Source organism: Podarcis vaucheri (assembly GCF_965113315.1).
Source record: "Podarcis vaucheri genome assembly, chromosome: 8".
Classification (NCBI taxonomy): Eukaryota; Metazoa; Chordata; class Lepidosauria; order Squamata; family Lacertidae; genus Podarcis; species Podarcis vaucheri.
The window spans coordinates 53,594,244-53,618,421 of record NC_138766.1 but is presented as its reverse complement, the minus strand read 5'-3'; the positions used below and the strand labels follow the sequence as shown (position 1 = coordinate 53,618,421).

Genomic DNA, 24,178 nt, shown 5'->3' with positions numbered 1-24,178 from the left:
TGCTACAAATGCATAAGGTAAGCAAAGTCTACTGTTTCTCCCATATACAGTTGCCATTCATTCTCAAGTCCCACCCATAAAATAAGGATAGGCAGAGCCTAAGATCTTGCCAATGACTTGACGCCATATTTCCCCTACCATAGGTAGACTGTGCTTTTTCTCCTTCTCCCATTAAGGAAGGACAGGGAGGAACTTGTGAGGTGTTCATACTCTGATCTGCCTCAGAACTTTCTGCATGTGGCATAAACAACATTGGAGATATAAAAACATTTACTATGGCCCCATAACTCCACAGTTTTAGTCTGCGAACTGTTAATAGTGATTTTCCATGGGACAACTCAGGAGAAATTAGGAATGCAAAAGCCAATAGTTCTTCCTCCAGATGTAGCAAACTATGGCAGCTATGCAGTCAAACTAATTCCCATGACTTTCACAATCTAAACCAAGGCCATCTCTATCATTAGGCAAAGTGAGGCAGCAGAGCAGGGAGAAGATGTTAAGAATAGAGTTATGTGTGCCATGAAGCTTGTCATATACCCTCTTAACTGGCCTGCTGGCCTCAAATATAGTGGAAGACATTTTCCCAGTGCCAGTATTGATGCAAGATGCAACTGCCAGTCCAGGCAGCTTCTGAACATGGAATAGGAGTGAGCACCTCAAGCAGCAAAAAGCTATGGGCGAACCTTGCTTAGGGTTATTTCCTTCATTATATTTTCCTAAACACATTAATAAACAATCTGCTCCAGCTGCAACGAAACATGTCTCTCCCGTATCAGTCCCTACAGCCACAGCAGGCACTGTAACTCTCCAATTATTTGATTTCACCCACAAACAATCACCCCTCAACTGTAGCCCAAGACAGATAGATGCCAACATCATTAACAAACATGGATAGAGAAGGAGTCATAAGATGCACGTTTGTGTAGCTACAGAGAATCAGGTGCCTGTCACAAAATGCCTTTAAAAAACCCATTCTAGGTCTGTACCACTTCACATAATGCATGTCAAAGTTGCATTTCTAAATACTTTACCACATCACAAACTCCATAAACATAAAAGGCCCGTCTAGATTGTTTCTAGAGGTGGAGAATATTGAAACATGCACACTCCACCTTCATTACAAAGTAATACAGTAACTGTGCACCACATGCTTTTTAAAATGTTTGAATCGATGTCAGCCATTCATGAAATTTCCTGGAAGGTGGTCGGTTGCATGCATACATATGAGAAATGCTCATGACTCTTCACAATGACAGCATCTTCAGATGCTTCCTGATCCTATCTCTTGCATTCTGGATCAGGTCCTTGAAAACAAGGGGTTGGGGTTCACCTTGCAGAGATTTTTTTTTTCCACCAACCAGAGTAGAACTCTGCTTAGTTAGCAGCCACTTCCAGCCATGGGAGCAAAGACTGGATCCAATCCAAGTTCTGCATTTATTTCAGAAACCATATAAAAATTCCTCACAGAAATTATTCACCACCTTCCTAGCTACTAGGGGCAAACCTGATATTCTGAGATGTCGGGGGGGATTCTTGCTCAACCATGGATTTTTAGGGACTATTCCACACTTATTTTCAACTTCAGGATATAACAGTGTTTTGAAAATCTATTGTTTTGAGTTAGCTTCAGTGCATGGTTAATTATATAAAGAGGTCACAGAATAATCTTATTCGGTCCACCCATTCGATTTAATATTCTTGCACATGTGGCAATATTCCTTTAGTTCATTGTTATGCTATTTATTTTTATTGGGTGCATGGGCTTCAATTGCTGGAGTTCTAAATATTGGCCATGATTCAAGCGCTCTGAGGCGAGCGTAAAACAAAATGCTACTCTGTGAACACCAAAATAAACATCTAGAATGATAAACAGAAGTGTAATTTACAAAGTACATGAGGATCACATACTGAATCGAGACATTCAGATAACTGAGTGTTGACTAATGATAGTTGATTATATCCATGAAACCTCAAATCAACCACTTGATTTGCAATATTGCACTTTCTGGCCTTAGACCTGACATAGGCTGATGCAGAAGCAGCCGTGAACCAAATTGCAACAAATGCTCAGCAGATGTGCTACTGGCTTGCAGTTTCAGTTCATTCAGAAAGCCGCCCCCCCCCCCAAGGGATGGAACGACCAGTTGCTCCTTCAGCCTCTGTCAATAATGTTCTTTTCAGAAAACAGTATTTCAAGGGTTAAGCAAGTGGAGGTTTTCAAAATCATACCCTGGGACGTTAGCTCTACTTGTATCGTCTTTTACCTTGGCACAAAACCACTGAAAATGATCCAAAAACGATAAACATCTACTGAGGTCATTTCTGCAGTACTGTGGTGCTACAGTTCTATTCAAACACGGTGGGCTGTGTGCCTGTGACTCATTCAGTTCATTAAGCAAATCCAGCCGAGATTTGTGAAGATGTTGGAAAGAGTGGCATCTAGTGGTTCCTTCTGGCAGGTGGGTTCCATATATCAAATCAAACATCTTAGTAATGAAAAGGCAACTGAGAAAAAATCTGAGAGCTAATAAAACAGGGACACAATAGGTTCCTTTAAAATGCACATTCTGAATTTGGAGGAAACAAGGTGGAAGCAAGCAGGACATTCTGCTTCCTTCTTTAAGGTGCATTCTTGGTTTGGAATTTAATGCTGCATACCAGAATCCCTGTTTATTAATAATATAACCCAGCAGCGTTAATGACAAACAGCAACCTATTACAATTTTTCCATCAGGTAACTGTCAATCCCATTTATCTTAGCTATAAACTGAGAAAATATTTGAAATGTTCCATGGCTGGCAGTTCCTGTGCTAACTTGGGGTGCTTCCAAGTGACACATTTATTGAGCGTTTATCCTGAGTTCTTCACAGAGAAATTGGACAATGTTGTCTATTTATTATTTTTATGTAGACCATTGATTCTAACTTGTTTGCAAGGAGGATAGATGACATCGCATAAAAGCAAGTGTAATCCCACACTTTTCCTGTGCGTTTCCCCATCACTTTCATTACTGCAGAAGTCCAGTTTTGGGAGGAAGCATATACGTTGCACAAGACTTCCCAATCACCTATAATTGTGCAACCTGAATTTCCCAATACGGGACCGAATCCCACCCCCAAAAAGTGATAGGTTTCAAATTAATTGTCTGTCTCTTGTTCTTTGGTAGCCTTCTTGCAACATAGTTACTGGTACCTCCTGACCACAGAAAGTTTATACATCGTTTTCCATTGCCTCGCCATTTCCAGTCTTCTGGTCTTTAGTCTAAAGGTAAGCAGTTCTACATGTCATAGGTTTTTATTTTCTGTCATAGGTGAGTAGCAAGGCTGGCATTAGGTCTACATGCAATAATTTAACCTGTAACTTCTGACATTTCCAATAATGCTTCCACCAAAAAAATTAGTTGCCTTTTTGCAATAACCATAACAAATAGTAGAAAGACCCTTTACTCCCACATCCTTTCCAACATAATGACCTAACCTCCTGATCAAAGTGTCTTGAACCCCTGGCAACTGGTCCTGCTAGTGTATACAGTCCCAAGGGCACATGCTAGCAAGTAGTCCAATAGTCCAACTGGTCAGGGAACCTGGAGTTAAGTCCCGAAAAGCACAGTCCCATGGAATTTCTAGGACACCCAAGCTGTGGCCTATCAATATGGAAAATTAAGCAGACACAGCACCTCAGCTCTGCTTATCCTTTCGCCCCTTGACTCTTAGTTGCAGCATCTGGGCTTGACGAGGCATGTGACCCTCACCTGTTCCAAGCCTACTCCAGCTGAGGAATCACATAGCTCCTACCAGAGCTAATGAGCCCCACCTGGCCAGCTAGGGAGCTGGGCTGTGGGCCCTTGCTTGCCTCTGCTCCCTCTGCTCCCTACACCTCAGAGCCCACCATGTTCATGGAGATGGGGGACCCTCTGGCTCTGGTGATGGGTCCTTCTAGCCCTGGTTCCTGTGCACTGACCCCCCCCATCCCCTTGTCATCCTCTGTCACCACATGAGTACTTTCTATGCCCCTAACCTCTCCTCCCCCCCCCCCAGCTTTGCCCCGGTGTGAACTAGTTGCAGCTACATCCCTCACCGAGATCCCCTTCCTCCTCTCAGTTGTCCTGCCCATTCATGACATCATGATTCAGGGTTAGTGGGGTGAAGTGCCATCTATGTACAACACTGAGGGAGATTTCTTGTACATGTGCCAACACCTATTTGAATGGCTTTTCTGACCACATTGCCTTCCATACTATAAGATCTATTTTTCTTTCTATATCTTGCTCCCATACTGTTATCAGATTATCCACAGTTCCCGTGGACTTGCCATCCAAGATCATGTATACACTTAAGACTTAACATTCCAATTTATAATCAATGTGGTATGTTAAATTTACTAACTATATTCAGTCTCTGCTCACTTTATTCCTAATTATGGGTTGGTGCTAAGGTGTCAGTATGCCATTTTGTTTTGCATTTGCATGCACACCCTTTTGTTTGGCATCATCTCACATATTTGGATGCCAAAGGCAACAAACCTTACACTAAAGCAATTGAGTGAATTATTGTCACGAACCTACTTGCTGGCGGAGGCTAACTTCGTAGGAATCAGATGAGATGTATCATGTCAGTAATCAATCATCAGATTTTTTTAAAGTTCTGCTTGATATTTGAAGATTGTCTCATTCCTTTTTCAATTGAACAATACTGATTGTGAAAATGTCTAACAAAAAGAAGCTGCAGGCATTTAACCAATACATTACTTTCTGCATATGTGCGCACACAAACATGTACAATTCACGAAGGAGCCTATGAAGGGTTGCAGACCAGACTGCCAAAAGCATTGAGGCATTCGCTTTTTAGCTCTAGAGCCTGTCTGCCTATTAGAGACAGCACAGCTGAGGATCTTCAGTGACATGTGGCGTCTCTGGCAAACATTTAAGAAAATAAGTTGGCAACCTTATGAAAGGAGCATGAATGAAAGGACAGCCACAGTGCTGATCTGCTGCAAAGTTGGTTAATAAATCAACGATTCTGAGAAACTGGAAAAATAAACTGCCACCCATAAATGGAAAACAGGACTAAGCCTAGATATTTGGACTGTGTGTGCCCAAGGCCTACTTCTGCACTTCTCCATAGGCTACACTCCTTTCCCCCATTACTACCATTTTTCTCCAAGGATTTATGTCTTCAGTGCTCCCCTGCCCAAAATGAATTTGAGAATCAGGGTCCTGAAGAAACCATTTACCACCTTTTTGAAACTCGAGGGTTTTTGTTGTTGCTGTTGTTGTTGTTGTTGTTGTTGTTTCTTTTCTTGAATTTTGCAACAAAATTCAGGGAAAGATCACAATGACGGAAGACTTCATCAAGCAATGCTAATTAAAAACCTCAATATTTACCTACTAGTAATTCTGTGTCTAGCATGAGATCACTGCCCAACTTGATACTCCTCCTATCTTTTGTCTAAATAATCTGTGCCCATCTACTTCCTGAGGGGTTTTTTCCCTTATTACTTTGCTTGCATAAAATCTAATAAAATTATTCACAGGATGAAACAGATATTCCAGTAGTGTCATGGCAGAGAAGCTTTTAAATGATTTTCTGTGTTTGTACACTGGGATGTGATCAAACAGAACTTATTCAGGTTTTTATTTACTAGTAAAATGGAAAAGATTCTAGTCATAAACGTTGCACAACAATGTTACAGGCTGAACCCATTTACCTAGGGAGAAAATTCCACCAACATGAAGGCTGGTACCATCTCAATCCAGCTGGAAAAAAAATAGAGAGTAGTCCAAAATCTGGTAATGTAAAGGATTTTGCCTCTGTTTTCTTAAGTTAAAATTTATCTTTCTGTTTGCTATACCTTTTTTATTTTGTATAATACATTTTGCAGTGCATTTTCTGTAAATTTGATAGAACAAGCAACAAACAGATGTATTTGTGTAGAACCTGGAATCAAAATTGGCCCCACCATTTGAGTAAGTGCTCCACCCCAAAATAATTGAACTTATTTTAATAATGTCTATATAGCCATTACAGTCACACAAATCCTTAAGAGGGCAAATGACAAATTGTAAGAGGGAAAACAGAAAAAACAAAGAAAAACAGCAAAAAGCAGAGACAGTTCTATCCAAAATAATGTGTTCAAAAGCAAGGAAATCTTTACTTGGTGTCCAAAAGAATAGTGATGTGGGCCAATCTGTGAAGAGAGTTTCAGAGTTGTAGCACTAGCAGCAAAGTTTCTGTTCTATGATAATGTACTTGCAACCCAACCAGCAGAAGGACGGTCCACATTAGAACTATCCTATGAAGATCTCAACAATCTGCTGGTGTTAATATTTTAGCATAAAATGCCATACTCACCAACCTTGCTTATTTTGAAAAAATGCAATATTTTAATCATTTATACTAATGAAAAGCCTTTAATAAACTTAGGATAATGAATATACACATTTCTATCCTGTTCGTCTAGTGTCCATGTACCACTCAGGGTGATCACTCTTTATTTCTCATATATGAGCAGCATCTTTATTCATTTATTGGTACAAATCACACAGTATAAAACATGAAAAGGAAGGGGAAATGGAAGAACCAGTGAACAGAGCTTTGGATGTACTACAGCCTGTGCCTTTACAGACGTGTTACTTTTACCCATTGTGAAAGTTCATGATACACATTCATAGAATCTTGCTATCATATTCATAGACTCATTGAATATATGAGTCAAATCGTTGAATTGGAAGGGACCACAAGGGTCATCTAGTCCAACCCCCTGCAATGCAGGAGGCCAGTCCATGCCTGAGCACACCGGGGGCGGGGGTGGAGAGAGAGCAGGGCCATCTTTAGCATATGCGCCACCGGGGTGCAAAGATCTACCCAGCACCCCCAAATTTAGTTTAGCCACCCCCAAATTTTTTAGAGGGTCAAAATCAAAGTTGTTGACCTTTTTTGGGGGAGGGAAATTGCTCACATGTAACAACGACGCAGCAGAAATAACTGCTTTTGTTTCCTGACTCGTCGGGAATATCTGACGCTATGGAGTAACAGAGCGATGGAGAAGGGGGACGGGGACTTTTGAGAGGGACCGGTATACAGTAGGTATACATTTGACGCCCCCCCCCCGAATACATTAGGTGCTCCCTAGAATTTGGCACCGGGGTGCCCCGCAGCCCTTGCACCCCCAGGTAAAGACAGGAGAAAGAGAGAGAGTTAAAGCCACTCAGTCATCTGGATTGGGAGGCCTGCAGTGGCTAGGGTGGGGTGAGACAGAGAGAGGGAAAGGGAGAGGGGGAGAAAGAGAGAGAGAGGAAGAAGCCTGCACTTAAGAACTAAAGTCGCATATAGTTTGGCCCTTAGAACCATCTTGTAAGGAAGAAATAGCACACTTATTACGATTTTAGGTAGGAATACTTAATTATTAATGATGTGTTTATACCATTTAAGACACATCATCCCTATGTGATTTAAACAAGATGTTAACATTGCAATATAAAAATTTCCACAAAATAAAGCAATCCATAAATAAATGAAAATGATTCGTGTTTGCACCTTATATGCTATTATTATATCCTATCTGAGATTGGAATGAGAAAGAACTGTGTGAGTTGGGAATGAGATCCCAATTGTATGAACTCAAAGCCTGGATAATCTATTTGTCTCTATTTTTTTATTTAGTAAATGGGAGAATTGGGCAAGGCTTATCCATCTGATATGCAGAGGATACACTGTAATACACACACATCCAAATTCAAAGAAGAACATACATACTTGTTCATTATGAAATTAAACTGAGCATTCCCTGTTCAGATTGCTTCCTAGTCTAAAAGCTCATCATCAGAGTGAAGCTGATTCGACGACTGCTGGAGTCCCAGCTTCTCTTCCAACTGGAAAGATATCAGATCTTTTCTGGTGATTATCCCAACAACCTGGTTCTGCAAATCAACAACTGTCAGGTGCCGAAGGCCCAGAGACCGAAATATGACGTATGTGCGTTGCAGTGAGAAATGGGCTTGAACCGACACTGCAGATTTGTTTATGTAGGGCTCCTGCAAGATAAAGTAAAGGACACGTTAAGAGAAAACAGGTGTAACCTTATCATATCTTAATTCCCAAATGAAAGAAGACCACAATGCAGTGGTTGTTGTTGTTTTATCTCATTTGTACATTCAAATTATTTCTTTTTAAAAAATGGTATAATGGGGGGTTTATTTTTCACTAGAATTTCACATTGATACAGGAATCTACACAGATCATACAGGGAAGGGCAGTTAAAGCTAAACTCCAGTGGTACTTTCAAGAGTTCTGCGTGGCTTTGATAGGCATGTGGCAGTTTGTTAAACCAAATACGTTTTATAGTGAGGTTTTGTTACATTGCTCTTAATGACATCCTACAGCATTCCACAGCAGATGCTTGCAGAAAGAAAGAACAAAAGAACAAAAAGGGGAAATAAAATTAATCTATTTCTAAGAAGGCATTTTTAAATACCACTCTGGCACTCAGAATACAAGGTAATTTGGTTGAAGAATCACTGCAGCCACCAGTTTTGCTACAAGCAAAGCAAAGAGTCACTTCACATAGGGCAGCCTTTCTCAACCTGTGGGTCCCCAGATGTTGTTGAACTGCAACTCCCATCACCCCTAGCTAGCAAGGCCAGAGCTCAGGGATGATGGGAGTTGTAGTCCAACAACATCTGGGGACCCACAGGTTGAGAACCGCTGACATAGGGTGTTCTTCTTACATGAAGATGGGTTCCATAAAGCGGAGCCAGGGTTTCACACATAAAGCTATGGAGATTATTTCTGTGTAGGAAAAGCTAGACGCACAGCACGAGTGTATTTTGCCACAACCAAGCCAGTCAGGAAGCTGATGTGCAGAGAGGTGATCTCATGGTCAAGGAAACATCAGGTATGAAGTGGCCTTGAGGTTAAATCCATTGTTTCTACATTTACTGAATTGTCACAGCAGAAAGTTTAATGCAGATACACAATTCCTAAAACTAAAAGCAAACACCCCAAGTCAAGAAACATTCTCACTTGATGACAATCACTCACATTTTTATAGTTCCCAGGCTAGATTGCTGCAAAACACTCTTGCTGGGGTTTCCCTGACAACTGTTCAGAAGCTTCAATTCATGTTGATGGTTGCCCCTGATGAATTGCTCCATTGGAAATGTACACAGCACTGCTCAGTGTGATCTGCATATTGGTTCCGCATGGTCCTCAAGACACAAACTGGAAAGCCCTCAACCAGAAAGCCCCCAACCACTTGGATCCAACATACCTACCATCTTGCCACCTCTCTTATATCACAACCACAAGGTTAACCAAAATCACCTTAATGAGGTTGCTGCATGTGTGCCATAGGTAGGAGACAATGCTTGTAGAAAGACATAAGGTAGTCCTTAGGCTGTCCTCCAGCTACTGATAAATAAAATATTGTCATTCACAGACAACACAGTGCAGGTGCTATTCTTCTAGTCACTTTATGAGAGATCCAAACAAAGCTGCCTCCCACTTTAGCTTTCCAACACAGCAGTGGAATATGAAAATATATACGGGAATCCAGAGACAGGAAAATAAGTTTTTCCTTGTGCTGTTTGAGAGCAGGGAAAACTCAAGAGCTTCGCTATACATTGTGTCTTTGCAATTCCATAGGAGTCAAACACTGACATTTAAATGATTTGTTCCATTAACACTGGATCTTTTCGCCAATCTGGAACGTGTTTTAATCGCAAACCCCCTTGAAATGGTTGCCTTTGTTGTATTTTCTTGTTGGCTCATCGTATCAACATCTGTTATGTTTATATAATATGAATTAAAACTCAGGAATGCTGTTTGTACTCGGCTACTTTTGTTGAGAGTGTAGCGTCCCGGGATTGGCAGTGTTTATGTAAATCAGTGTAGCTGACAGAGCCGTCATAAACAGAAGAGAAAATATAACAAACACATTGTTCGTGGAGGAAATGTTTGTTTTCAGAGCTGGCTCCACTCTTACCAGATTGATGAAGCGTTGCTGATACTGAGGGTCCATAGTGTAGTGACCCAACAACATGGTCATCCGTTGCTGATTAGGCAGTTTTTCAACTCTGATCTGCAATAGAAAAGATGAATCACTATTATTTTGTGCAGTGCAATGCAACCAGGTGCAATTTCTAGCAAGAAAACCTATTAGCACAGAAAAATTCACTGAAGTTCTTTACCCTATGGGACAAAGGTCCTGGGGGGGGGAATCTAAATTCAGCAGGTCAATGTGATGGTTTCTGTACATGCTGTAGTGCAAGGTGAGAGCAGATAGAGCTTCCCTACCCTGGGAGGGTAGCCCTTCTAGGAGAAGGAAAACTCTGATCTTAAACCTCTGCTGCCTTGTGGATCTTTGGGAGAAGAAAAGACTAAGGAGTAAACCCTGCACAAATATGAAGTGGAGTCCTTAAGATGGAGGATAGCACCTTGTATGCCTCCTTCCAGCAACTCCTGCAGCCAAACTGGTGCTAACTGTATTGCTCTGCTTTCCTTTAGACCAGTGTTCCCCAACCTTGGGCCTCCAGCTGTTTTTGGACTACAACTCCCATCATCCCTCGCTAGCAAGACCAGTGGTCAAGGATGATGGGAATTGTAGTAAAAAAAAACAGCTGGAGGCCCAAGGTTGGGGAACACTGCTTTAGACCACATCTTGTTGTATAGGCAACCCAGGACCTCCATGCACATTGGCCAGGCTTGAACCCTAGGGAAGTCACTATGGGGCTGCTAATGCAGTGGTTTGGCTTAAAGAAGCATACTCCATTGTCTCTTGAGACAGACAGATGCTAACAAAAACAGGTAGTTCCAGCAGATTGAGATCTGGGAGAGGCAACTCATACCGGATTGATTTATATTCCACTTTTCTGCAATGCCCCAACTCAGCACGGATTCACAACAGATACAGATACAACAATATATTCCATTACAGGTTTATTACAAAACTAGAAATTATCAAAATCACCAAAATCACAGAATAAACTATTTTAATAATCAATAATAATCAGCCCTACAAACTTCTATGTAATCATCTCCCTTGTAGAACTGGATTTTCCTAGAAATATTGCTTTAAGCACTACTATAGTGCTCCACTACAGTGGTACCTCGGGTTAAGTACTTAATTCATTCCGGAGGTCCATTCTTAACCTGTTCTTAACTTGAAGCACCACTTTAGCTAATGGGGCCTCCTGCTGCCGCTGCGCCACCAGAGCCTGATTTCTGTTCTTATCCTGAAGCAAAGTTCTTAACCTGAAACACTATTTCTGGCTTAGTGGAGTGTGTAACCTGAAGCATATGTAACCTGAAGCGTATATAACCCGAGGTACCACTGTACTTTGAAATTGTTACATTTGAACACAGGAAAAAACAGTCACTCAAATTCTTACCAGCCTTTTGCAGCAAAAAAATCCACTCTGGGAATAGAATAACCAATAAAGCTAGGCTACTACAAGCAGGAAGCAGGGGAAGGGGGGGTTGTATAACATGTATGTAGTATTTACCAACCACTTCTTTCAAAACTAGCAGTATGATTTCCAGGAGGGCCAGCGTCAGGTTTTGGCAGGCCCTTGGGCAAGATGCCCAGAGTGGGGTCCCTCTCTGCGTGGACCCATGTCCTTCACATTCCTGTATCTACAGCCCTTTCACCTGCCCTTTTCCATTAGGCCTAATTCATAGAGCCACTTAGTTTGAGAGGATAAGAGGACTGGAAAGTGCTGTTCCTTGCTCACTTACTTAAAAGGAACAAGTGAACAGACAGCAATAGGGAGGAAGAGAAACAGCAAAATCTGGGGGGCTCCAGAAAAAAATCAGTGGGTCCTTTGCTAGGGGGTAAGCCTCAGTAAATGCCCACCCTGGTCCTCAGATCTAGAAGTGTTCCCTGTTCCGTGTGTGTGTGTGTGTGTGTGTGTGTGTGTGTGTGTAAGATAAATAAAAGGGCATTTATTACCTTCTGATAGGAAAGAAGAGGTGCACAAGATTCAGAGTCTTCCGTAGTCTCCTTTTCAAAGACGGCTTCATTTTCCAATAGCACACAGAGCTCAAGCCTAGTTTCATGAAGAATACATTCATCAGCAGACCAAAATAGCTATGAGACCAAGATTATTATTTTTTATCCAGAATTTTTCATCTATGTTGTTCCTCTGGGCATTAGCCTTCATGATGTCTCAATTCTGTACTCCCAGTAAACATTCAAATAAACATCAAACAGGGGATGAGCTCATACAACTATTAGCAACTAACAGAAGTGTTGCACCATAGTCTTCCATACTGCCGGTCCAAAATTCACAGGTAAGAACCAAATCCTTATTATTTTGTGTTCTCTACTTTCTTAAAAGGAGAGGAAGTTCAAAAGTTGCACTACCACTAGGTTTAGTTTACTTCGGGGCACTAGAGACTTACAGTTTCTTTGGAACATATGACAAACAAAGTCAGAGGCAGTTGGTTGGCCTACACTGAATGTGACAGGCTGGATTAGGTGGACTTTCAGTCTGATCTAGCTAAATTCTTATGCTTACAGCATGTATTTATGGCAAACTGAACACCTCTATAGTTTTAAATTGGATGGTATATAACACAATAAATTCAGTTTGCCACACAAAAGCAATATCTTCATTAGAATTATTGGGTTTTTTAATGACAGCTGGTCATACCACCTACTGCTCATATGACCTACTGACACCCTACAGAACTTCCATTGGCTTAGGATTTGTTATTTGCTCTTCATTTTCTATTGATTAAATGTGACCATTCAATTATAATTAGTTTTGTTATAAGTTCATATAGCAAAATAAATAGTTATGCTTGATAGAAGGAAGAAAAAGAAAGTTTGAGCAACCTTCTCTTAAAAATATTATCTGCATCTCTCACACAGCCTTCCTTTATCTATGGTATATGAATTATTATACATCCATCTTGCATCATGTTTTGTATTAAATCAAGATATTATGGTTTAAACAGCAGCTGTACTCGAAACCATATATATCTGCAACCTGATTCAATTTTCAAATAGCTGTTATTATGGGTCTGTTTGAAAGAAATTGCCTCGCAGAGAAACAGAATTGGTTTAACAGATATATCAAATGATACCTTGCGGAAGACTTGACATGCAATCTAAATACAAGCTGAGCAAGGTTGTATTCAGTTACTCTCTAGTTCATTCAAGTGGAGGTTTAATAGGTAATAGGCATTTTGTTAATGTAAACAGCAGGAGCCAATGCGAAATTATTATCTGGTTGTAAATGTGCAAAGAACGTTACGATATTTATCCTCACACAAATCCCGCGAGATAGCCCATTACAATGCCAGTTTTGCATTTGGAATCTTAGCCATTGGCCTCTTCCCATTTGGCCTTCTGAAATCTCATTTATACCTACCATTCAATTCTGTTATGAGTTGACTTTTTCTAGACACTGTTAAATTTCATTAAAACTATGAGCCTGAAAAGAGTGACAGGTGTTTCATGTTCACACATTAGACAACGTTTTCAGTACAGACATACATGAGCCATTTAGAGACATTAGATCCAAGTAGAATGAACATATTCATGTTGGATGAATGGGTGTTACATTGCATCCCCTGACCTATGCATCTTTGTTTGACATGAACAGAGCCTGAAAAGAGCCTACACACACACACCCCTTACATATATATGAGCTCACTTCTGACATTCAGGAAAATGTGTATCAGTTGTGGGTGGAGCTGGCTATTACAATATTGCTCCCCTCACATTGAGCAGTCTTTAAACCCAGATCAGGTATCACTAAAAGGCTTCCATGAGGCTGACTGCTCTAACTTATCCCGGACACAAGTCAATACTTCTACCTAACTTGACTTTGTTTCTACACCAGTTGAGGTTCATGTAAAGAGCCAGTAGAGTACAGCTTGCTATGCAATCAAAGCCACTGTAAAAGGTATCATGTAAGTTGAGGTCAGTGTGGGACCAGCTACACCATTCAGGCTACATGCAAAGGAAGCTTCGGAGTTAGGGTGTTTCAAAGGCAGTTAATGGAAATATGGCATGTGTTCAATATATCTATCAATTCCAACAGAAAGTCTTTGTGTCACTGTACAAACTAACAAATCTATTATGGCATAAGCATTCACTGACTCATATCCAGGAAAACTTATGCCACAATAAATGCCATGAAGACTTCATTGTTTTTGCTGCTGCAGACTCACTCAGTTACCCTTCTGGAAACTATCCATGCCACTTTGTTTTCCTCTTCAGGCAATAAAGGGTTTAGGAATTCCCCAAGCATGAACATGCTTTTCTGGTATTCTTAAATAATAGCTCTGAATTGAACTGTGCTCCATACTCTGCTTCATAACATAAGAACACAAGAACAGCTTGCTGAATCAGGCCAATGGCCCATTTAGTCCAGCCTCCTGTTCTCACGGTGGCTACCCAATGCCTGTTAGATGACAGCAAACATGACCTGAGCACAGCAACACTGCCCACCTATGATTCTCAGCAACTGGTATTCAAAGGTCTGTTGCCTCTGTTAGCAGAGGTAGAACATAGCAGTAGCCGTGATGCAACAAACCATTGTAGTTACGTATTGTATGAGTGCCTTAACAAAAGCTGCCCTACTTCAAACATTTTCACACCTAAACAGGGCCCCTTTGACCACTGTACAATGTTCATTGTTCAGGATACAGAGAGATGGCGTCTGGGTGCAAGAAAATGACACCTTCTCTGGAATTTGCTGCCTGAAATGTTAGTAAGGATGGCTGCTGGAAGCTTATAAAAAGCTGTGCTGTCAGGTGGATTACATACATATGGTGCCAATTTCTGTGCATCTGCTGTTCCAAAGAGAATTATTTCACCTACTTTATTGAAAGGCAATTGAAGATTAGATATCTGATCACCATAAAAAGCTATAAGAAACAAAAACAGCAATAATGGTGTTTTGCCAAAAATGAAAATCACCCTGTTTTAGTTCTGACCTGGAGTTTGTTATTTTCCTAAAACAAGCCCATACTAGCTGTGTTTTTTAGGAGTAAAACAAATGTCCCATTTAGCACAATGCAAAAGAAAAGGAACATTTGTTTGCCACCCGAGTCTAGCTGGTAAGTTTGATCATATTCCAAATTATTCAGCTTTGGCCTAAAATAAACCAGCAGGGAATCACATAGGAGCTAGGCTTTGAGAAATGAAAGAAAAATCCGGATAATGAAAAAGGCACATGGACACGCAATACGTCTATGCCGCAAGTACGATGAAGGAAAGTTTTGGAACACCACTAATGAAAAACAATCCAAGGCTATTAAACTTGCCACATTCAAGAGAAAAATGAGCACCCATTATTTCACTTGGACTTGCAGAAGTCATGCTTCAGAAGTATAACAAGATCATTCTTTGATGTTGCACATATCCTTCCTATCACATCATCAAGTCTCTAAAACAGCAGCCCAAGCATGTTTCTTGCACTATATTTTGGGCTTAACAGGAAGTTCTAGAGATCAGACGGTGAACTGGCAATTGTTACTCTGCTCTTTATTTATTTAGAAAGGAAGAAACCCCTTTAGGAAAGAACCTCTTTTCAAAGGTAGCCTGGCAAGGCCTTAGAGCATTTTTAATTTATGATATTAGCTATGAAACAGGCATCATAAAGATACACATTTAAGTTTGCCCATTTGTACCCAAAGCTCCCACATTAGATACTATTCATTCTTGAGCAATATGCTGAAGCTATCAGAATGGGAAAGGTCTTGTACCCCACCCTTGTGCAAAAATTTCTTTCTCTGTGGATATAGAAAATTCTACACATTAGGGAACTGGCAGACATATTAATTATTAATATTATCCCTGACAAAATAGTTACAAAATGCACTCAATGTAGATTGTTGTGGGGGTACATTCTAATGGAAGAAGAAGAAGAAGAAGAAGAAGAAGAAGAAGAAGAAGAAGAAGAAGAAGAAGAAGAAGTCCAAGCAATTATATTATCAGTAAGATAATCAAGACATCACATTTCATCCTGCATTTTACTGTCTACATTTGACTTTACAGAAATTTGTCTAAGATTAGGGGGTATACAGTGGTACCTCTGGTTATGAACATAATTCAGACCGGAGGTCTGTTCTTAAGCTGAAACCATTCTTATCCTGAGGCATGCTTTCGCTAATGGTGCCTCCAGTGCGTGATTTCCAATCGCATCCTGGGGCAAAGTTCGCAACCAAGAGCAGCTACTTCCAGGTTAGCGGAGCTCGTAATCAGAAGAGTTCATAACCAGAGGTACCACTGTACATCCAATGAAGAACGAAATTGAAGGGAGTCAGGCAGATCTTCTTGTGCAGAAGGTTCCACAAGCAGGAAAGTGTTATTTGTATGTACACAAATAACTGTTGCACAATTATTTCACAAGTCGACGTTGTGATGGATTCTTCTGTTGCCCAACATTTATAAATGGACCTCTGTTAGTACAAGAGACATTGCACCCATAGACTGAAAGCACCGAATACAATCCTGTGAGTGGCAAAATTATACAACTTGATTATAAATATCTTTCAAAGAACAGTAACTGACTCTGTGCAGCTACAACTTATTCAACCAGAATATGCTACAAAGTCAATTGATGTGATTAGTCTAATTCAGGGGTGGCCAACTCCCAAGAGACTGTGATCTACTCACAGAGTTAAAAACTGGCAGTGACCACCCCCTTTGGGGCGGTTCAGGTCAAAGTTGTTGAGCTTCTTTTAGGGAGGAGGAAAGCCGCGTTTTTCGGGGGGTGCAGGAAAAAAATGCTTAGCTTTTTTTAGGGGAGCCAAACTTGTTGAACTTCTTTGGGTGGCGCAGTGGTTTGAACCACTGAGCTTCTTGGGCTTGCCAATCAGAAGGCTAGTGGTTCGAATCCCCATGACAGGGTGAGCTCCCGTTGCTCCATCCCAGCTCCTGCCAACCTAGCAGTTCGAAAGCACACCAAAAATGTAAGTAGATAAATAGGTACTGCTCCGGTGGGAAGGTAAACAGCGTTTCCATGCGCTGCTCTGGTTTCGCCAGAAGCAGCTTACTCATGCTGGCCACATGACCTGGAAACACTGTCTGTGGACAAACGCCAGCTCCCTCGACCTGTAAAGCAAGATGAGTGCCGCAATCCCAGAGTTGTCTGTGACTGGACTTAACTGTCAGGGGTCCTTTACCTTTTTTAGTGATCTACCAGTGATGTACCACAGATGTCCAGTGATCTACCGGTAGATCACGATCTAGCTGTTGGAAGTGCCCGGTCTTATTCAATGAGGTTTACATTTGACAGAGTAGAGAAAGACGATGAGGCAGCCTTCAAACAATGCAGCAGCTGCATTAAGTTTTTCCTGCTCCCGAGCATCATCCTCCACAACTCTCAAGGCCCCAGACCCTCTAATAAGGGGAGAATTTTCAGCCAAAGATACTCCCTTTTCTTCAGTACTCTATAGCTGCTGCTGGAGCTACATTATTTAGCACTGCACCCAAGGAAGAATAGAAACATGTAGAACTATTATATGGGGGGGGGAGCAAAGTTATCTTTATTTTTATTCATCTGATGTCATTCTACTCCAGCCTTCCTCCTTTTAGGAGCACAGGGTGGAGACATATAATAAATCATTCCATTGGGCACAAAACAAAAACACAAAATTACCCTGTTATAAAGAAAATGCAACATACTTGCATTCATTTATATTTTTTTCAAAAAACACATCAACAGTGATCCTTCCTCTGGGTGGAGAAAGGGTGCAAACAAGTCCAAGATTATGACAATGTGGTTAAATGGTAGTCAACAAAAACCATAAAAGGCAGAAAGAAATATTTTTACAAGTAAGCAACTGGTGTAAACTGGGGTGAAGGAGAACATAAACTCTGACAAAGCCAGTGTAAATTGATAGTAAAACAAGTGAAGAAGGAATCCAAAGAACCAATAACTGAAGAAATGAAATAAAATATAAAAATGCATTTAAATACATCCAAAGCAAAACCTAGGCAGGAGGTATCAGTGAAATTGCTAGATGATAAAGGTAGTAAGTTTTGTCAAATACACAAATTATTTTGCTCTTTCAAAGTACACTTTCAACCTTTCCATGTCACTTTTGTTCTTGCTGGGTGATCAGAAATAGAAATGTTTAAGGGGATTTTAATTGCTGTGCCTAGTTCTGAGACTGAACAAAATTCCCTGAAGAGGTTCTTGCATCTCTTTTTCCAAGATGTGGTATTGTAAAAAAAAAAATAGTTTATAATGAACCTAGCTAACTTTCAATTGCAGATGACTCCATCACATACTTGCACTATAGGACAAATATATGATCAGTCTTTCCATACATATTAACATTCCCATCATGACCATATTTGAATCTAGCTGTTAACATCATATACTTACCTCAAAGCCACCCACAGGCTGTAGTTTGGCTACATATGTTTTTCATTTGCCTTTCAGAATTATAATTCACACACTACATCACTCCAGCTCATTCTGAAAGAGCTTTGTACACCTGCACAGCTATCTGTGCAACAAAGCAAACCCTTTACTTTTTAAACAATGTGAAATGATGGCGTTCTTCGGCACAGACATTTTACACTATGCTCCAGACAGCTGCCTTAGAGTAATCTAAAAAAAAACTGCACAAAGAAAAAATAACTATATAGAAATTATTCATGTATAGACTAAGAGATTATTTGCATTTAGATACAGTGGTACCTCGGGTTACATACGCTTCAGGTTACATACGCTTCAGGTTACAGACTCCGCTAACCCAGAAATAGTACCTCGGGTTAAGAACTTTGCTTCAGGATGAGAACAGAAATCGTGCTCAGGTGGCGCAGCAGCAGTGGGAGGTCCCATTAGCTAAAGTGGTGCTTCAGGTTAAGAACAGTTTCAGGTTAAGAACGGACCTCCAGAACGAATTAAGTATATAACCAGAGGTACCCCTGTACTGGTATTTAAATTATAATATTATAACTTCCCAACATTATCATCTTTGTAGACTGCATATGTTCATGTTTAGCGAGGTCAGATTACAATATAGGGTTGGAAGCTACACATTGTGTATCACGTCAGACATTTTCCCATTCCCATTTGCTCTGTTTCAAATTCCCTATTGTGCCTACTACATTTTTAGCAGCAGCGATTTATGGAAGAATGTCAGCGCTACTGTGTTCAGTTATTTACTGCAGTTTTAACAGCACTGTGATAAAGGGCAGCATGTGACTTAGTGATACTCAGAGTATACCCACTGAAATTAATGGGTTTAAGTTAGTCATTATTTTAATGGGTCTTCTCTGACTATGACATTATCAGATGCCACCCTCAATAAATCATATATACACTCTGCTTTCAGGCAGTAGTTCATACTTGCCTCATCATCTCATAGGATCAGGAGGGAGCAAGGTTCCAAAGGCAAACTGAGGTAACATGTTCAACATTTTGGTATTGCACCAGTCTAGGTGTTTGGCCTTGATTTTCTGGACAGTTTGTAACAATCAATAGTTCTTATTTAAGAAATACAGAGTGTCTCATGTTGTTTATTCCAGTCTCACAAAATTTATCCCATGGCTCTCATTCATTTGGTTTAATCCTAGACTTATCAGGAGAGGTGATACTTCTGAGGACTGGGTTTCTCAAAGAAGGAGCTAGGAGATGGTGGGAAACAACCAGACAACAACAACAACAAAGCAAAAAATGATAGTCAGCTAAAAATGCTGTGCTGTCCTTGGTGCTAAAGGTACATGGTCTAAAAGACATACAGAAGGCTATTCAAATATCTGGTAGACATGGATGCCAAACAAGAGCACACAGGTTAGACCCATTCCCTGTATACCAACAAACACACCGGTCACATTCCTGATGCTGCAGGTTCAGTGACATTCTATGGAGATGAGAATCCTGGTCAGTCGGTATTCCCACCCTTATGGAATAGCCCTACATCTGTACCCATACTGGCTCCCTACCAAATATGCAGCAGAACCGAGTCATGGCTGGAACATGGCCTCCAAGGGTAAGGACTACCCTACATGTTCTGACCTACACACACACACTTCATGCGTTTATTCAGGCACCAAACACCTAAGTATGGGAAGATAAACTTAAATGTGCTCTGAATAAATCACAAATGGAACAAAATATTCAGTTAAAAAAGTACCCCACTTACTGTATTAAGCACTCTTCCTAGAGAACGACTCTTTTTTATTGTGCTAATTTTGGAAAAATGTAGCCTCTTAGAAAGTTTATTTCTCAGAGGGTTTTTTTCAAAGCCGCAAAGAAGAAAGATTTGAAAACTGCACTGGACATTTTCTTTTGAACAGGATGATCATCTATTTGTTTGTTTTTTATCTGAATATTTTTATTTTTAGTTGTACTTTGATCAGATTTTCAGGAGGGGATCTTTTGCATATAAGCACTAAGGCCATTTCACCATATTTAGTTGATCAGTCGTATGAGTTTTCATTAATCACTTAAATCTGCATATGAATGGGGGGAAATAGTTCTGAAGGTGGAGGAGGAACTGGATAGTGACCCTCAACTGGTCTATAGAAGATACTGTTCCTGTAACTATTGCTTATACACCTGACTTGGGTAAATCTGCATTCCTGTCACTTAAGTGGCTTTCTATATGATCAATAAAAGTAAGCCCTTAGTCTTTGCATGATAAACCCTTTCAATGAGAACAGCATAATATTCTGTCAGTATGTGTAAAGGATAGGAACAGCCTTCTTGTGAAAAAGAAATAATTATTCTATTTTAAACATAGATTAAATCACACTCCTTGCTCCTCTAAAAACAGTAATAGATATATGCTCTAGCATAGTGGAAGGTAAATGTTTGAAAAATATGTTTTTGTACACACACATGCACTCAACAAAACCATGGGCTATATGCCAGAGAAACAGAGGAGGCAAATCCTGATTGTGATTTGTTTCAAAAATCTACATACCGTGGTTAAAAGAGCACTCCTACACTAGAATTGTGCTGCAGGGGACGGCATACTTTCCAAAGTATTACAATAGATATAAAGTATTCTAGATGCCTGTGACATTCAAGTAAAATTAAATTATACACAGAAATGACAATAGCAATAAATGTTTTAACTGAGCATATTGTGCTTTTGCTACTCAGAAGCTGAAATAGTCCAGTGGAGAAGCTGAGGGAGAATATGAAATCTGATTAGAACAAATGAGAAACTAAGGCACATTTTTTTGTGCAATACACTTATAATGAAGGAAGGCCTTGAAAGCAATTATGACATTGGGTTGTATCCAGTGCTAGCCCTACACAGAGTAGGCCCACTGTAGATAATGAGCATGACTAGCTTAGGTTCATGGATTTGAATGGATGTACTCCAAAGAATTGGATAAAACCCTCTGAAATTTTCCCTGTTGAATCGCCAAAATAGGTCAATGTATCATCTCATTGTATTCTCTTTCTTAAGCAGCACGTACTCAAAACATATGGTTACACTGATGAAACACACGTGTCCCCAAAGAAATGTTGGCTTAGCAAGTTTTTGATTTCGTTTGCCAACCAGAGGAAAAAGTATACCTAATAAACATATAATAACACAGACGTAGTCTTTTGGATCAATTATTTATCTCTAAAAGGATATTACTGCATAATGCAGCTTTAAGTTTTCAACTTTGTCATATTTTCTAAACTATGATCTCTTCGATTTACTTTCAGTTATGTGACACTGCACTTTACTGGAGTGAAAGCATGCATTAGCTAAACAATGCAGTTTGGAGTTAGTGTTCCCATGCATCATCATGAAAGTGTTTGTCTCGTCAGTGGTGTCATTATTGTTACTGAGTACATCTGCTCTGCCATTGCTTTCTAACACAAGAGCCATTTCTTACCAGAGAAACTAATTCAAGACTATGGATGTTTTCTAACAATCTTCCAGATTATAGATTTGATGAATTTTAACAAGTAACTGGCTCAAGAGCTCCCCCTTCCTCACCACTCCTCTTACACGCAGGGCTTAATTGATGAGTTCCTGTTACAGTGGTGCCTCGCAAGACAAAATTAATTCATTCCGCGAGTTTTTTCGCCTTGCGATTTTTTCGTCTTGCGAAGCACGGTGTCGGTGTCGGGCAAAATAGCAAAAAAAGAGAGAGAGAGGATGTTTTGGAGCTTTTTAAAAAGTGAAATCACACCCCAAACAGCACTGCTGACATGGGTTGCCATATGTCCAGATTTTTCTGACATTTTCCCAATTTCCACCCAGACACTTCTTCCAGCAACAGCATTCAGCGTATGTCTGGAAAATTCCAGACATAGGGCAACCCAATCTCAGATGCAATCCCTGGTAGAAATGTCCCCTGCCTGGAATCCTGGAGAGTGACTGCCAGCCAGTGTAGACAATACTGTGCTAGATGGACCAAAGTTCTGATTCAGTATAAGGTGGCATTCTTATGTTCCTAACCAACAAGCTATGGGTTTGAGCAATCTCACTATGCAAATTAATATTAAATGTACTTACTATTCTTTTTGAAAACAGTGTCAAGAAAACTAAGAGGGCACATTGACTTTTCCTTACAGATATGTTTTGCTGCTACCTGTGTATGCAGTATGAGAATTCATAGGAGTTCCAAGATAGCTGCTAGAGAACAATTCACCAAGATAGCTGCTAGAGAACAATTCACACATTAGTATAATTCTAATGTGGAGTGTGGCAACATTTTGAAGTCATCTAATTACAGTGCCTTATTTCCTGGGGCACCAGAAATAAGCCTCTGTTTGCAAAAATAGCTGAGCTTCAAATAACTCTGTTGTCGGAATGAATTCTGAGAAATTGAATCCACCAGTTTGGAAAGGCAGGAATGAATGGATGAATAAATGAATGAATGAATGAATAAACTCACAGACTGCTAGCTAGTGACAATTCATTGCCTAAGGTCATATTTTTTAGCAGTAGAGGAAATGCTTAGGATGAACTCCTTCAATTAAAAAAAAAATGCATGAGCAACCAATACAGGGCACAAACTATGCTGGCTTATTAATGTCAGACTATCAAAAAATGAGCAAAAAATATCTGCCACCCAAGTGAACTGGCAGAGTTTCCCTCCCCACTTTTATGTTGGCTTACTGTCAGTTTCAGGTTGAATATGTTTCTGGCAATGCCCACTCTTTTGCAAAACGGTTTAGCCTGAAGACAACCAATTTCCAACAACCACTGAAATTTCAGTAAGCTCCGAGGATGGGAGGAGAAGGAGCTGCTTCAGTGATGCAATTACACAGAAACGCAGGTAAACTGCCAGAAGTTTCACTTATTTTCTAAACTGGCAATACAAGTTTTTCACTAGTTTATCTTTACAGGCAAAGTGTTGGACATTTGTACAGACAGGATACAGCATTATGGTTTCTGGTTAATCACCTTTTTTCTGTTCTGCTAAATAAATCGAAAATATTTCCTTTTGTTGAAAGGCAGACAAGACAAACAAGCAACAACAGATTTACTGCATTGTTCAGAACAGAAAAAGAGCACTGCTCTCACAGTGACTGTTGTCATGGTGATTAACCAGATGCCTGTGGGAAGCATGTAAGCAGGGGGCACAAGTATGCTGAAGGTAGTACACAGCCATTGTGGCAAGTAGCCATTGATAGCCTTACCCTCCATTAATTTGTCTAAAGGCTTTTTAAAGTCATCCAAGTTGGTAGCCACCACACAAGGATGGGGGAGAAATTCAATTCTGTTGGCATTTTAATGAGAAACTACCCAATTTGTGCTTGTCAAACCGACATGCAAACTGAAACACAGCTCCCCTTTGAAATTTATTTTTCTCCAAATTTTGCAATGCAGTTCTCCAGTCAAATGACATGTACAAAATGCATACATTAGGGGAAAGTTGCATCACATCAAGAGTCAAACATTAGTTAAAGTAACACAAAAATGTGTTGCATTAGAGGAAATTGCTTGAAAAAATGTGAATATTTGTCAGAGCTGCACAGAAGCATATTAATTAGGAGAAATTCACACTAAGATACTGACAAATTTTCGTAAGAGCATTTTATTCATGCACCCCTACAGCTTGCAGTAGTGAATTCTGTGATTTAACTACATGCTGTGTGAAGAAATGCTTCCTTTTTCTGTCCTGAACCTCCCACTGTTCAGTTGATATGGAAACAGGATGAAGTGAACTGGAAAACAAGAAACTGAGAGAAACCAAAAATTGACAGATTTTTCCATATTTCTGCCTGGTGAATAACAGGTTCCTGTCT

The 24,178-nt window shown here is 40.1% G+C and overlaps 1 protein-coding gene across 1 annotated transcript in view; it reads right to left on the bottom strand.

Annotated features, from left to right (window-relative positions):
- Positions 1–7,281: 7,281 nt before the first annotated feature.
- Positions 7,282–24,178, bottom strand: part of LOC309538470 (chloride channel protein C-like) — a 76,912-nt gene continuing 60,015 nt past the window's right edge. The window contains exons 14-16 of the mRNA XM_082234090.1: positions 11,947–12,043; positions 9,982–10,077; positions 7,282–8,032 (exon numbers count right to left, since the gene is read on the bottom strand). Of these exons, the coding sequence (XP_082090216.1) occupies positions 7,802–8,032; positions 9,982–10,077; positions 11,947–12,043 (424 nt within the window). The 3' untranslated portion in view covers positions 7,282–7,801. The remainder of the gene's footprint in view (positions 8,033–9,981; positions 10,078–11,946; positions 12,044–24,178) is intronic.